At 56.3% G+C, this 16181-nt stretch overlaps 1 protein-coding gene across 1 annotated transcript in view; it reads left to right on the top strand.

Annotated features, from left to right (window-relative positions):
• The window catches only part of ELL (elongation factor for RNA polymerase II), an 80553-nt gene that overhangs the window by 47032 nt on the left and 17340 nt on the right, over positions 1–16181 (top strand). The window contains exons 2-5 of the mRNA XM_081231655.1: positions 5368–5415; positions 12148–12269; positions 12645–12808; positions 14962–15236. Of these exons, the coding sequence (XP_081087781.1) occupies positions 5368–5415; positions 12148–12269; positions 12645–12808; positions 14962–15236 (609 nt within the window). The remainder of the gene's footprint in view (positions 1–5367; positions 5416–12147; positions 12270–12644; positions 12809–14961; positions 15237–16181) is intronic.

The raw sequence follows: 16181 nt of genomic DNA, 5'->3' as shown, positions 1-16181 counted from the left end.
TTTGTCTGATAATTCCATCTTCTCTGTCCTTTCTGGGTCTCTTTCCATTGACTGATTTTTCTCCTGGGTTAAGGTTCACATTTTTCTACAGCTTCACATGTCTGGAGAGTTTTGGTTTTTGGATACTGTGTGTTGTAGATTCCATGGGATTGTCTGCTGGATTTTATTGTCTTAAAGCGTGTCAGTTCTGCTGGCTGCTGGCAGGCAGTTTGGTTAGCAGTGGATCAGCTGATGTTGGGGAAGCTTGTTTTTGAAATTTCTTAGTAAGGGGAATAAGAGAATCCCTTAAATGAGGGCTGGTTTAGCTCCACTGCTGAGTGGTACAGTGAGGACTCCTCTGGGCTGGCTGTCTATGGCGTCTCCTGGCCCATATTCCTGCGCTTGGGGCCCCACCCCAGGGAGAGACCTGAAGCCTTCCTGGGCAGCAGCTCAAGGCCCCCTGCAGGTGCCAGGAGCTGTCCCTCTGCACTGTCCTTACCTTCATGGGCCTTTGCCCGCACATGCAGTTCCTTCAGCCTCCCTGGCCCGTGGTCCAGAGGTTCCTGGAGGCAGTGAGCTGAGCAGTCCAGAGGCTCCCTTGGCCGTTTCCCTTCTTTCACATCTCTGGGCAGTGCTGCCTGCGTTCACTTTGAAAGCATTGTTGTGTGTTTTGTCCAGCACCCTAGTTGTCACCAGTGGATGGCTTATCTGGTCCCAGGTGGTCTGTCTGGCCCTGACATGGGGGCCTGCTTGTGAAGGAACTGAGAAGATTCAACGGGACGGCTATCTATCCATTCACCCCTCCATCCATCCAGTGAATATTTCCTGGGCTTGGGTGGCCCACCATGGCCTTCCAGTGGTGGAAAGGCCTGCCCCCTCTAAGTGGAGTGCAGGGCATGAGTCACCGGCCTCATCACCAAAATCTCCAGACAGAAGGTTGGAGGTGACTGCAGCAGACGTGGCTGTGTCCTCCTGGGGTCAGCCTACAAGTCCCTGAAGGGCTCAGAGAAAAGGAGGCTGCAAATTTGTGTACCACCCAGCACAGAGAGCCTTGGAGGTGGCAGGTGGAGTTGGATCCTGGCCCTGTGTGGGTTTGGGCGAGTCATTTGACCCTCTCTGATACTTGAGGTTTGTGGTGGAGTTTAGCAATAACAAGCCTAAAATGCAGCTCTTAGCCTGCGGCCTGCAGGATGTGTTCCTGGGTGCCATGTGCCCTGGTCCCGTGGTGCCCTCCCTGCTCAGGATGGCTCTGGGTCCCGAGCCTTCACCAGGCTGTTAAGTCAAGGGAAGTGCAGGTGGGCTGTTCCTCAGGGATCCTGGATCTTTGGCTTTCAGTGTGGCCTGCCTACAGGAGGTTGGAAGTTGCCGGCCTGGGGCCTTGAGGCTGCTCTGCCCAGGTTTCCCCGGAGCCTTCGGGAACAGCCAGCTTCAGACCTGCACAGTGTGCAGCGCTGCTAGTAGACCACAGCCACTCCTACTCCCACCAGCCCAGTGGCCACCCACTGGAGTCAGGCACAGGCCTTTGATGGGTGGGGCTTGTGTCCTGAGCACACCCAGTGGACACCCAGCAACCTCCAAGTGAGGGTCCCCGTTGGCGTCCCCTGCAGCTTGCTGGTTGGAGTGGGATTAGCCCAGATGGTCCTGTCCTGCCTTGTTTAAACAGCAGAGGGTGGAAGTGGGGCCATGGCCCCAGGTGCTGGGAGGCACCTCTGTCATTGTGAGCGACCCATATGGCAGGGTTTCCAGAGGGGCCCACGGCACTTGGGGTTACCCTCAGACTACCTGCCCCACTTTGAACCTGACTCAGAAGGAAGGGAGAGAACCGATGAGTTATCACGTGACCAGCTTCCTTCCGATAGTTTCTTGGAGGTGACAGGGCTGGATGCACTTTGAGTGATTCAAATAAAGTGTATTTGCTTCACAGTAAGCACCTAAAAACTTCTGTTTAAGAAGATAGAAACTTTACTTTGATCTAAAACAGATCTCCGTTTCAGGTAGCCCCTGCGCCACAACAAAACAGTATGTGCCAAAGGCCACTTTGGTGGATGTTGAAGACGCACAAGTAGTTTTTAAGTACATTTTAGAACGCTTTAGAAAATTCTCTTTTCTTAAACCTTCTTGTAACAATTTTAATTTTGTTGTGCTTCATTAAAATGTTATTGGGCCTCCGAGCTGGGAGTCTGTGACAGGTGGGATGGTCACGTGCCAGTGTGCAGGACACTCCAAAATCAGAGACTCCTGCAGCCCTTGGAGAGGTGCCCTGGCCAGTGCCTGTGTTTCCTCCTGGAAACCGGATGGCGGGGACACAGTGGTGAGCAGGCAGCTTACCTACAGGCACCCCATGTGGAAAGTTCTGCAGAAAGGGTCAAGGCTGTCACCCCCAGGACAGAGGAGAACTGATGGGCGAGAGCCACGGCCAGCTTAGGCAGCTGCATTAACCCAGATCATTGAGGGTGGGCCCTCTGGTGCCAGCAGATGTGCTTTTGACTGCTCTTGGTCGCCAGCTGTTAGGCGGCATGGGCTGAGTGCCATTAGAATACACCTCAGGGGAGGGACTTCCCTGGCGGTACAGTGGTTTGGACTCTGTACTTTCACTGCTGAGCGCCCGGGGTCAATCCCTGGTCAGGGAACTAAGATCCCACAAGCTGCGAGGTGCAGCCAGTCAGTCAGTCAGTCAGTAAACAAACAGCCAGCCGCGGAGCAACTAAGCCCATGCGCCACAACTACTGATCCTGCGCTCTAGAGCCCGTGAGCCACAACTACTGAGCCCACGTGACACAACTACTGAAGCCCGCGCGCCTGAAGCCCATGCTCTGCAACAAGAGAAGCCACTGCAGTGAGAAGCCCGTGCACTGCAACGAAGAGTAGCCCCCGCTCGCCGCAACTAGAGAAAGCCCGCACACAGCAACGAAGATCCGATGCAGCCAAAAATAAATAAACAAAATAAATAAGTAAATTTATAAAACAAACAAACGAACGTACCTCAGGGGAAGTCCCTGGCGGTCCAGTGGTTAGGACGCTCTGCTTTCACTGCCAAGGGTGCGGGTTCCATCTTTGGTCAGGGAACTAAGATCCCATAAGCTGTGGAGCGTGACCCAAAAAAATGGAAAAAAAGAAAAAAGAATACACCTCAGTCATTGACCAAGTGTCATTGACTCCTCTTTTTGTTCCAAAGCCTTCCAAATGGGGCCTCTTGTCCCCTCTGCCGGCACAGTGGCTGGTGGAATTTAGACAGGTCTTGGCTTGGTGTCTTTTTTGCTAATAGTGATAGACAGGTGGCCCATCACCCACGTGTGTGTGTGCGCGTGCGTGTGCGTATGCACACACGTGCGCACAGTGGTATGAGTGAATTGCTCTCTTGTTGACGAGAAGGACCTGGCCTGATCCTCCTGCTGGAGGGAGGAGACACCACAAGAACCCATGTGACCCGGACCCTGGTTCTATGATGAAAGTCAGGCGGCATGGGGACATGCACTTGAAGCCAGCCCTCCTGGCATAGTGGAGGAAGCTTGGGCTTTTAGACCTCTCAGCTAACTTCTCTACAGTATAAAGTCTTATTCTCAGTGCCCTTGGGGATTGAATGACTTTGTGAGAAAGGAGTCTCCCAAATAACTTGCTTGACAACTAGGCCAGTTAAATCCTTCACTAGATGGCCCACAGGGAGCGTGTGATCCAGGGGGAGGATGGCCCACCACACCATCAAGTCAGCCAGGCACCAAGGGGGCTGCCCTGGTGGAGTCTCTTCTGGGAAGGTGTACCCTTCTTAGTTCCTCTCCTTCGCTACCTAAATCCGGGCTCGCATCATTGCTGACATCATGGCCCCTGTCCCCCAAGCCCCTGGAACACAGAGGCCTTGCTGTGTGTGGATGACAGACACACATGGTGCTGTGGTTAGCCCCGAGCTGAGTCTTGCGTGGAGGTCTGGACCGAGAGACCTGGGGGCACGACAACCAAGTTCTGCATGCTCTCTACTACCATGGTGTCCCACGTCTCTGCTCCGGGCTTTGCACTTGCTGTTCCCTGGCCAAGAACACCCTGACTTCCTAGCTTTCATGATCAGGTGATGTCAGTAGAGAGCTCCGTAATGACGACAGACAGGGTGGCTTTACCTTGACGCCGGCCTGGCGGTGAGGAGTGTTGTGCTTTAGAAGTGTGGGGTGGTTTCTGGGGGGTCAGATCCCATGGAGGTAAGTGCTGGAGCTCCGTGTGACCTCTCAGGTCTGCTCCAAATGGCTGAGTCCTTGGAGATCCTTGGCAAAAGGGGAGGCTCCTGGTAAGCAAAGTGGGGTGAGTGTGTGGCCCACAGGGTCCAAGCTGGCTGAGCCCTGTCTCCCTCACATGCCTACAGCCCTCGGCCCAGTGGCTGACGGGGTCACGGGCACCGAGAGGCCAGTCTGCCCACTGGTTGGTTCTCCCCACGTGTATGTAGCTCCTCTACCCACCCAGCGCTTGCGGGGGGCCTGACATTCTGGGTGGGGAGCAGACAGGTAGCCACTCCAGACGCTCTGAGAGAGGCGTGGGGGGGCCCGGGTGGGAGAGCCTCCCCTCCCTCTAGGGGGCGCTAGGGTGGAGACCTGAGAGGTGGGCTCCGATGGAGGTGGGAGAGCCCAAGACGTCAGCACCCTGTGGAGGAACTGGGGAGGACAATGGCCACAGAGGCCAATTTGGGTCCTGTGGGTTTGGGGGTAGAGGGAAGGGGTTGTGGTGACAAACCAGCACTACCCTGTCGGGTGATGTCTGCTACACAGAAGGTGGGTGCTGAGGGCCCCAAGATAGATGAGAAAGAGAGGTGCGACCCTCCATCTGGATCCGTGTTCTTTCTAAAATTCCACCAGAAGGCTGATCTCTGAATAGCTAAAGCTTAAATTATTTTGAGTTTTTTGGTGTATTTTTTCTTGTGACATTTGGAAATTCCGCCACTCCAAGTGCAGTGACAAGCTGCTCTGAAGCTGTGACGTGGGAGCTGGGCAGGCGTTGGGCTCTGTCCTGCCAGGGTGTTGGGGGGCAGGGCGTCACCTCATCAGCCTGCCTCCTGGCTGGTGGTGCTCACCTACCCCGATTCCTTTCCAGCGGGGTGTCTCTGAGGCAGGATGACCTGCGCTGATGTTGGTGTTTGGAGAATGGGGAAGGGGGGCTGCCCATGGCCTGTATCTTCACTCTTGCCTCTCATGTGTACCTTCAGCCCTGGCCCCTGTGCCATCTGAGGAACTCCTATTGATCCTTCAAAACTCTGCTCCGGTAACCTTTCCTGTAATTTTCAACATGTGTGGGGTTTTTTTCACCCCTCCTGAAAACGCTGTCCTTATCTGGCTCCTTGTATGACTGGGAAGTGAGTCTTTGGATTTCCAGATATCTTTATTGACATTTTTCCATCTTGCTTTTTTGCAGGACTCTGTTTCACTGAGACCTTCGATCCGATTTCAAGGAAGTCAGGGGGTGAGTCTTTTTTTGGTCTTAATCATATTTAGAATTGTGGAGCTGGTGTGCTCCCTGCCCTGTTAGGGCTTGCTGGGCACAGCAGCTGGCTGGGAGCAGTGTTTTGGCCCCATCCACCTTTGTGCCAGGCTGGGCCCTATGCTGAGTCAAGATCTGCCTCTGGTTGTCTCCAGGCTGGTCCTGTGGCTGGGGCCACACCAACAGGCCATCTGTAGCCTGAAGGCAGCTCTCCTGTCCAGTGGCTCCTCAGTCTCTCCCACTTCCTTCCTGTAGCCACCAAACCCCTGTTCTGATTTGATCTCTGTGCGGATTCAAAACTATGGCCCCAGAGCCCAAGCAAGTCTGGAACTGTGCCCCCGCCAGGGTGGGACACTTGTCTCTGTCGGTGGACCTGGGACCATGGGTGTTTGTCTGGCTTTTGGTACTGGGCAGGGGGGTTATAGAAACTCAACATTCCCAGTTTTTCGTGAAAGATATTTGATTCTAAATAACCATCTTACAGAAAAATTGGGGAATGGAAGAAAGGGTGGGTTGTCCATAATCCTTACCCACCCCAGGTCTTAGGACTCCCATATCGTCCACCTACCAAAGGTGCTTTAGAACACTTTAGTTTTTCTTCTAGTCTTCATTGCAAGACTTTTTCTTTTTTTTTAATCTGAAGAGTTGCCATATGTGTCTAAGTCAGTTTCCACCTGACAGCCTGCTGGCTTCTTACAGAACCAGGGGTTCTGTGGGTTTTGCCCCAGCCAGCATGCTCCAGAGAGATGGAGCCTTGAGGAGATATGTGTCTGCATGTGTAGATACATTGATACCAAGAGATTTATTGCAAGACATTGACTCATGTGGTAGTGGGGCTGATGAGTCTGAATTCCATGGGGCAGGTAGGAGCTGGCACTGGGGTTCATAGGCGAGCTTCCTCCTCCTCAGGGAAGCCTTAGTTTCCTTCTTAAGGCCTTCAGCTGATTGGATGAGGCCCACCCAGAGAATGAAGGGTCATCTCCTTAAAGTCAGCTGGTCGTGGGTGTCACTGCATCTACAGAGTACCTCCACGGCACACCCAGATTACCATTCATAGAGTCACTGGGGGCTGTGGCCTGGCCAGGGGGACACACGAACTGACCATCACACCAAGACCAGTCAAGGTCAGTGAGACGCCCTTAAAGGCCCCAGGGCCCTGCCCCCGACCCCCCCCCCCCGCCATGCCTCCTCTGGGGCTTCCTCCACACCTTCATTGGCCCCATCAATCTTCTGCCAGTCACCCATTTGCAGCCTCCACTTTATCTTCCCTGAGACATTTCCCCAGGGGTTGGAGGTCAATGCTGGGCTTGCTGCCAGACTGGTCCAGTGGCGCCCTCTTGTGGCCCATGATCACTCTGTGCCCTCAGCAGCCGTGGGAAGATGAGGAAGCCAGTGCACGGGTTGGTGTTCATTTATCCAGTGAGCGATGCTTTCTAGTCAGCAAGGCACCACTTGGCTGCTCATAGAAGCGCTGTGAGGTTCTCCTGGGTTGTATCCTGTGTCGCCGAAATTCCTGTGCAAAACCTAAGAGCCACATCCATTGAAGTTAGGGGTCCCAACATCTTAGTTTTAGACTTATGCTTTGCCCACATTTCCTTCCTTCTGGGCATTCTCATGTGTAATGGAGTTCCTGGAAGGTTCTGAGGGTGTGGAGGCCCTGCGCTGCAGCTTGGGGCAGGCCAGGCCATGAGTCTCCACTAAGAGGCTATTCCCTGTATGAGACCATGTGAGGGCTGGAGGGGGCTGTGTGACGACGGGGGTGCTTTCCCAGCTTGCTGTGAAGGATCAGGTGCTGAGTCTGCCCCTTATGACCTCTGGACCTTGTCCTTCTCCTCCTGGGCATTGATGGAATGTGACCATTCCTCCCTGCCAGGTGTGAGAGGCCTGGCCTGGTGCCAGGCACACAGCGGACTCTGTCCTGGCCAGGCCTTATCTGCATGGTCACTCAGAGCGGAGGAGGGGAGGAGTCAGGGTGCCTCGCTGTCCATTCTCACTTCTCCTGGTCGCTCTGTACACTCCACCTGTGAGGTTGGAAATAGAGTAGGAGGCTGGCGGGTGGAGTTGGGCAGGCTCATTCAATGTTCCTGGTGCTTGGGCTGACTTGATGTTCTGGACCCCATGTAGGCTGACAGGGCCCACTTCCCAGAGGCCCATGAAGCTGGCAGACTGAAGATTGAGACCCTGTTTGCTCCTTAGCTCAGGGACCTTGGCCAGATCTTCTCCCTCTGTCCCTTGGCCTCCCTACCCAGGAGATGGGCCACCCACCTCGAGGGTTGTATGCAGGTTAACATGGCCTTAGGAGAAGCAGAGTCCTCCCTGCAGTCCAGAACCCGCTCACTCAGTTCCTGGTGCTAATCCCCACCTGACGTGAATGCAGTACAGCTGGCGTAGGGTCTTGGTGTCACGAGTCACATCCAGTCCAGCCACCTCCCCGCCTGTGCTGTGAGTGCCACAAGCGCTGGGTGCTGTGCGGCGGGGCCCCGGTGTTGGCTGGCTCCTTGGGGCGGCTGTATGGCATTGCCAGGTTCCCCGGAGAGCCTGGCCCCACCTGTAGCACGTCCATGATCTAGGGCATCTAGGGCATCGTCTTCGGAGCAAAATGCTCACCTTTGTTTCATTTGCCGTGTACATGTGTGTTCTCTGCCCTCTCACAGACACTGAGCTGGCTGACCTGGGCCCCTCTGCCATCAGGGGTCACTTCTAAGGTGTCAGCCCCTGACAGCTGGTGAAGCGTCAGGCTGCAGAGGGGAAAAGAAAGCCCCACTTGGCCGGCTGCAGCGCAGCACTCTTCAGTTGATGAAAAAAGAAAGAAAGGGAAGTAGGTTTGGCATCCAGGGCTGTTGAAGGCACTTGCATGTGCTGCAGCAGGAACCCAAATGACAGTTTACAGAATGAGGTTTGGTGGCACTTGTCAAGGGCCTTTGACTGGTGTCTCTGTGATCTAGGAGCCAACTCTGTGGGAATCATTAGGGATGTGCGCAAGATTGAGCCACAGGGGTGCTTGTTGCTGTGTCACGGGGATAACTTGGAAAGCCCGGGAAGGGGCGGGCAGGTGGGCGGGCGTTGTGCACTCCTGCTTCCCAGGGCCCACAGCTTGCGGGAGCGGCTCTCGAGAAGGAAATAGGTGCTTAGAAAGCGCCCTGGGTTTGGGGTTGAGGAAGCTAGCCTCCCAGTGGGCGGAAGAGGCCACTACAACTCTTAGGAGTTGTATTCAGCTGCGCAGTAGTAACTCTTTACCCAAAACATATTTTATTCTGAGGGTTCCCTGGAAAAGAAAAATAATGAAAACAAACATTCTCTGAAAACCCCTCTGGCTAGAGAGAGCCTGGCTAGTCAGTTTGGTTCCTGTGTGTGCCTGTTTTGTCTTGTTCTTACCTGACTGGAATACCAAGTGCTCCCCACCATTTATCCCCGACCCAGCTCGGGACTTGATTTGTCTCATCAAAGCTCCCACCTGCACCGCAGACAGACCAGGCCCCGCAGGTCTGGGGGAGGGCTGCCGGCCTGACTTGGGACAGATTTCAGAGGGGGTTGATTTAGGGCTCTGGCAGGGACTCGACCTACTCGCAGCGGAACCAACACCCCTTCTTGGGCCTCAGGCCTCAGAGGCGGATGTCAGCCCCTCAGGTGCCCAGGACCATTTGGGATGGGACAAGGCTGTTTGTTGCTCCAGGTCCATCTGTTCGTCTGTGCACACAGACACATGCTTAAGTTTATGGCAACTCCCTCTGCCTCCCCATAACCAGGAGTTGGGGCTAACATCAGATGCACCCAAACCTGCCACGCTCGGGCCAGCTGAGGGCCACGTGGTGGTCCCCATGGGACAGCCGAGACTCGGTCCAGAAGGCACACGTACTGCTAAGCGGGGGCCAAGTTTCGGAAAATGTGTGGAGCTCTCTGCTGTCACAGAGAAAGCCGCGCATTCCTGAGCCATTCATGCCCAGCTGGCTGGTTTCCCTGCTGGTTTCCAGTGACTGGTAGCCATTAACCAGCATCATTAACCAGCAGCAAAACAGCCTGTTAACCAGAGGATTCCATAGGCGGTGGTGCCACAGAGCTGGGGAGGGCCTGGGGCTTGAAGAGCCTCCAGTGCCAGGCTCCAAGCAAGCCTCCCCTTCCCACCATCCTGCAGCCCCAAGAGCTGCACAGACCCTCCTCTGGGCTCTGTGCTGTGCCCCCGCCTCCAGGATTTTGGAAGTGGCCAGACATACCCATGTGGAAAAGGTTCTCACAGGGTAAAAGGATCACAGTGAAGGTTCCACCACACCCCTGCCCAGAGGGAAGCATGGCTGCATCAGGACTCATGCTGTACGTACCCTCTCCTTTCCTCTTAGGGGCGATAGCCTGATGGGGACTGTGGCAGTCATGGCAGCCACTGCCCTTTGAGCAGACTGAGATGGAAAAATGCCACCTGGGGAGCCTGGTCTCTGCCAGAGCTAGGATGTGGCAAGGGAGAGGATCAAGGTCAGGATGGAGGAAGAGCCACCCGTGTTGGGGTTCAGGCTCCATCGGAAGTGCCTTGTGATTTTTCTGACTTTGTGGTGCACAGTCTTCCTGCCACATTCTGGGCAACTGCATCAGTCAGTGTGTACCTGGCTGCGGGTGCATCTCCCACAGTGACGTTCAGAAGCATCTGAGTGCTGGGTTTTCAGTTACTTCTATAATGGAGAACAAAAGTCACGTCTGCAAAGGAATGTGCAGACAACACAGGGTGGCTACTAGTGCTGGATGAGATGCTGCACACGCACTGGAGCGTGTGTGTGTGTGTGTGTGTATACATGTGTGTTTTCCTGCCCGAGGTGAGTGACAGCAGGCAGTCTGGGTTTGATTTTTTTAGACGCTGAGTGTGAGCTGCTCCATCTCTTTTTGACCCTCATAAAGAAACAGGTGTCTGTGTTGAGATTAAGGCCTGCGTGGCTGGCCAGGGCCGACCTGGCATTGCCACCCTGCTGGTCTCCTCCATGGACTTTGGCCTCACCTGCCACTGGGTGTGTGTCCCGGGTGGGGGGGGCCTGCCCCCGAACTGCATTGACAGGATCATGCTGGAGGGCCAGGAGGGAGCGCTGGACAGACCCCAGCTGGGTGGCTGGGTGGAGCTGGGCCAACGGGGCAGCCTTTCTCCTGGGCAGCATTCATCCTGGGGCGGGGAGGTGGGGGACAGGGATGATCATTGGCCCAAGGTCATTGGCAGTCTTTGGACGGCTGGTGCAGACTGTCCCTCTCCCCCAGGCCAGGCTCTTCCTGCCCTGAGCGGCTGTGCCTGGGAGCCACTCTGTGAGGCCTTGGCTCTCAATGTGCACGGCGGGGGCCTCTCTTTGGAGCAGGAACTGGCTGTGCATTGAGGGGGTCCTGCAGCATTTTGAGTCAGCCCTGGGTTGTGTGACCTCCCAGCTTCCCTCATGGGTCTACACACCACCCTGAGGGCTGGGGCAGGGGAGCCGCATCCCTCCCTGTGGCCCAAGCTGCCGTGTCCTTGCTCTCACGGACAAGGCTCAGACAGGCTGAGCTGCCTGCAGTCACGTGTGACAGCTGGGCACAGGGCAGGGGGATGCAGCCCTGAGCCGCATTCTGTCCAGTGCTGATGAGGCATGTTAGTGTCCTCACACAGCCAACGAGAAGACGTGCTCGCCCTGGCCTGCTGGGCTGGTGCGAGAGCCCAGGAACGAGGCCTGCTGCCCGCTAAGCCCCAGTGCTGCCCCTTCTTGTGGACCGCTTGTGACTCCACCTAGTGTGTCTGCCTAGCTGTGATGAGCTCCTGTGCTCAAGCCCAGGGATTACTTTAAGGCTGGTCACCTCTGGTGACAGGGTTCTGGAGGCCCTTCCACTGCCTGCACAGGGGCTGGCAGCCGGAATGTGAGGTTTTCCTGTCTGTGTTCTTCACCAGCTGCTGGCCTTCACCCAGTGTGGGCAGGGGGCCAGAGGGTCGACCTGGAATAAAGTGGCCGCTGGATGTCCTGCCTACGCTGAGCCCTGCACTTTGGCCAGGACTAGTGCTGTCTGTCTGTCTGTCTGTCAGCCAGGCCATCTGTCTGTTCTCTCTGGCGGCTGTGGCTTTGCCTCGCCTAGGCTATAGTGGTGCTCTCTGAAGTTGGGGTTACATAAACCATGGCACACGCATCCCCTGTCATGGTTGACTGGGGGCAAGTGCTGCCCATCTGTGAGCCCCTTGGGGCCCGTGCCTGCCTTATTCACAGACACCCAGGTGGAGTCAGTGTTTGGTCTGGAGGAAGTGGAGAGGGCGTTGCTAAGTGGGAGTGCGGGTCAGGGCATCCCGACCTCTTAGCATGCCCTGCCCGCTGCTGACGCCCACCCATCTTGTCTCATCTCATCTTTACGGTTGTCCTGAACCACATCAGCCCTGTTTGGTGGGGAAACTGAGTCATGGCCCAGCTTGTGGTGGGGTCCCTGCCTCTGGTTGTGTGCTGAGTGCCCTGTGCTCCTCAGACTGAGTTGCCATTGCTGCTTAGAAACCAGACACAGGACCCCACCCCCCTGCCACTGCATGAGAACCCAGGACCCAGCAGCAGCCTGTCCATGGTGACACGCTGGTCCTGTCACTGTCGGGAAAACAAAGGTGCGTTTCAAAGGAATGTGGTTGCACATTCCCACTGTAAGGGGCATGCTTCAGGGATGGGCCTGGGTCCTGTGCTGGCCCATCCTGTGGTCCCCTCTGTGCTGTGGACCTACCGGTGATGTCCCCCCCTCTCCACGCAGCACATCTCCATCCCCCAGCCTGACTGCCCCACGGAGCCGCGGACGTTCTCCTTCTACCTCTCCAACATCGGCCGTGACAGCCCCCAGGGCAGCTTTGACTGCATCCAGCAGTACGTCTCCAGGTGAGCCTTGCCCAGCCTTCCCCAGGTCTCCCAGTGGGCAGACCCACCTCCTCTGACTTCCACTGTGGCGTCCCCTGCCCCAGCCTGCTGTGCAGATGTTTACCCACCACCTCCAGCCCCAGCGCCCCTTCTTCCCCTTCTCAAGTGAGCTACCCTGGCTCCTTACAGTGTGTCCAGGGCACAGGTCTAGGTCCTGGCGTGCCACCTGTGGCCCAGGGACCTGGGTTCCCTTGTTTCTTTTGGGTCAAGATGTGCCTTGAAGAAACCCTGTTGCCTAAGTCAGCACCAAACCCCATTTCTTGGACATGGGGGTGGTGACCATGTCTCCTGGTCATCCCAGGTGCTCATCTCAGCTTCTGGCCCCTTGTCTTGCAGCCATGGGGATGTCCACCTGGACTGCCTGGGCAGCATCCAGGACAAAATCACAGTGTGTGCCACCGACGACTCCTACCAGAAAGCACGGCAGAGCCTGGCACAGGCTGAGGAGGAGACACGGAGTCGAGGTGCCATCGTCATCAAGCCCGGAGGCCGTTACCTGGGTGAGGATCAGGGGCCTGGGGCTCCACCTGTGGGGGTCTTGTACCTGCTGGGCAGCTGTCGGGGGAGCAGGAGAGACTCAGGGCCCATCCAGACCAGGAGCGGGAGTGATGGGTTGACAGAGGTAGGATGAGCTGGGTCAGTGTTGGGTCAGGACGGAAGGTCCTTCCTGGGTGGCATCTGCTGCCTTCTGAACCCAAGATGGACTAAGGGGCCCGAGAATTCCAGGCATTCTGAATCTCAGGGCTCCTCTCCCAGGCTGTAGCCTCAGGGACCTCTACCCATCATGGGGACTCACCCTATATGAAGCCAGAGCTTCGGTCTGTCCTCCAGCTGCCACCCCTGCCCTCACCCCCAGATGTCTCCTTCCCAAGACCGACGTGGCCGGGGCAAGGTGCAGATGACGAGATGCGCTCTGTGGCGGGCGGCCTGCTGCTGTGTTGGGGCCAGCGAGGGACCGTAGGGTGGAGACCAGGAAGGAAACGCATTGATCCCTGTTCACTGGGAAGGCTCCGGCCCCTCAGCATCTGCTTGGAAACAGTTTCAGTGAAGTCGAGACACTGACAACATTAAAAGTAGGGAGAAAAGTACTGTCTGTTTAGAAAGCTCCACCATCTTGCCATAGTCTTCCTGCCTCCTGGGTGCAGATGGAGTTAAAGAGTCACTGGAATTTGTTGCCAGGCAAGAAAGGCCTGAGAGAGATGTGAAATGGCTTACAGCAAGGGAGAACCTTGATGGCTTTTGAGGTTTTTTTTCTTCTTTAAGGAAAAGCAAGAGTGTTTCACGTTGCTCCAAAGAGCATGTGATTTTCCTTGCTTGGCAGTGGGGTTGGCTCTGAATGAAACCCCAGACGGTGCAGGAATCTGTCCTGCCTGTCAGTGCTGGGCCCCAGTGGATGTGGCTGTAAGTGACCAGGGAGCCTGGGCCCTGGGCTGTAAGCTGCCCAAGAGGTGCCAGCCAGAATCTAAAAGGGCTTCAGAGCCTGCTTTTGCTTCAAGATGCAAATGTGGACATTTGTGCACATTTTAATAAATTTTGGGTCGGTCTTTCAGCCAAAAACTTGGTCCAAAATTCGTCTTACGGTGCCATTTCGGGTACAATGAAGGTTTTTGCAGTAGTTTACGTTCTGGCGGAAACGCTCGTGTCCTGGCCTCTTAAGCCACCGACATGCACGTCCTGGGTGTGTCAGGCCTCTCCCCCCACCCCATGTCGGCCCGTCAGATGGGTCCTCTGGGGATGAAGTCTGGCCCTGAGGATTCTAAAAGCACTTCTTCCCTGTGTTCATTTGACAAATCAGATTTGAGGGATACATGCAAAGGAAGTCGTCGTGGAGAGGTTTCTGGCCCAAGGATTCAAGATGTGCGCTGACTTTGCTCAGCGGCCCTCGTTCCTGCAGTGGCGGGAGCGCCGTCCAAGGTGGAGTTAATGACTTAGGAGTGGAAGCACCCTCCCTCGGGAGCAGTGCGGGCGGCTCCGTGGAGGATCCCCTCGTACGTCTCTGTTTGCAGCAAGAGGGTGGGGGATTGGCCTGCTGCCCCCGGGCCTCTGAGCACAGCCAGGTCTGCCCAAGGAGCACTTGCCAGGGCCACAACTGGGGAGCTGCTCACACCCTGGGGTCTCCAGAGCAGTTGCCCAAGTGGCCCTGACGCCTTTATTTTCTTCTCCTTTTTCATAAAAAAAGAATGGCGGATCCTATGGGACCAGCGTAGTGCTGTGAAGTTCAGGCTCTGTGTGCCTTCCTCTGGCAGTTATGGGACTCCCTTGTTAACATCAGCCCCCTCTCCCCATATGGGTCAGGTGTTTTGGGTCCCCAGGATGTAGGCTGCCCATGATGAAGTCAGTTAAGGCTCTAAGCCCACTTCTATTTCCTGTAGCTCCCGCTTCTGAGACTGTGGGGCCCTGCAAATGCCCACTGAGCTGTTTGTGGTCAGCAGGTGGCAGTCTCGGCCGCCCAAGGGCCCCACTGAGCAGGTGGGGCTGGACGAGGCTTGAATTGCCTTCCTTTTGGGCTTAGTGAGAGCTTGGGGCTGTTGGCCATCGGTCATCCACGGGTGTCCACGAGCTTGCTCAGGAACTTGGCGTCGGCCCCAGGCAGTGGGACACGGTGGCCTCTCCCTCACCCCTTCCAATCCCTAATGCCTGGCGCTTATTGCAGGCAAAAAGGTTCAGTTTCGAAAACCGGCCCCAGGGGCAGTGGATGCTGTGCCCTCCCGGAAGCGGGCGACCCCCATCAACCTGGCAAGCGCCATCAAGAAGACCAGCACTGGCAGCGTTAGCGGGGGCAGCGGGGTGTCTCAGAGGCCCTTCCGTGATCGGGTGCTGCACCTGCTGGCACTGAGGCCCTACCGGAAGGCCGAGCTGCTGCTGAGGCTGCAGAAGGACGGCCTGGCCCAGGCGGACAAGGACACACTGGATGGCCTCCTCCAGCAGGTACGTGCTTGCCCTGGGCTGGCCTGGGCTGCGCATGTGGCACTCACTGTCCAGGGCCCTCCTCCTTACCAGCTGCGGACACACAGGCAGTGGGCGTAGCACAGGGGATCCAAGACTTCAGTTGCACAAGGTTTTTAGAATTGAACGAAGTCTGAGGAACCCACAAGCGTGAGTTAGCAAGAGCTCGGGCTTCACAGTCAGACAGCAAGGGCCTCCTTGTTGCTCATCAGTTGTGGCTCCAGGCAAGGGGCTTCATGTCCGGACCCTCAGGCTTCCATCTGTGGCTGGGGCATGTCCACAGCACCTCTCTTGGGGTCAAGAGCTAAGCGGGCAGGAACATGATGCCAGCAGGTGGAGCCTGCTGTTAAGCAGCCAGGGCTTTGGAGCAAGGGCAGTGGCCCCAGCACCTTCCTGAGGCCCTACCCTAGAGGAGGCAACTTGAGGACCCCTGAGAAGGTGAGTGGCTCACTCCGGCTTCACCACAGCAGCTGGGGCATGTGGATGCCACTTTGCCATGAAGTGGGGATGGGCCACCTCAGAGCGCTGTGAGGATGGCACAGCCAGCAGCAGTCATGCCAGCATCCTGAGGAGGAGGCGTGGCCCTGCCTCAGATACTCCGGGCACTTGGATGGTGCCTCCTATAGCAGAAAGTACACGCCGTGACCATCAGTAGCTATGTCTGAGGATGAGTTTCAGATTTACCGAGTTCTTCAGTAGGCCTCTGGGCACTTCTCTTCCCCATCCCCAGTGCAGTCCAAGGCTGCTGTGACCACACAGCACATTTGTTGGGAGGATGTCGGCATGGCTCTCATCCCTCCGTGCTCTGGCTGGGGTCCCTGTATTACCCGTTACCCCCCGAGAGTTCAGGGCAAAGGGAATGGGTGAAGAGGGAGGAGAGGCCTCTGTGACATACCCCTGCATTCCGAGGCACAGATGCGGGTCTGG

The sequence above is a fragment of the Mesoplodon bidens genome (assembly GCF_964165515.1).
Source record: "Mesoplodon bidens genome assembly, chromosome: 4".
Classification (NCBI taxonomy): Eukaryota; Metazoa; Chordata; class Mammalia; order Artiodactyla; family Ziphiidae; genus Mesoplodon; species Mesoplodon bidens.
This window is presented reverse-complemented; position numbering and strand designations above follow the sequence as displayed.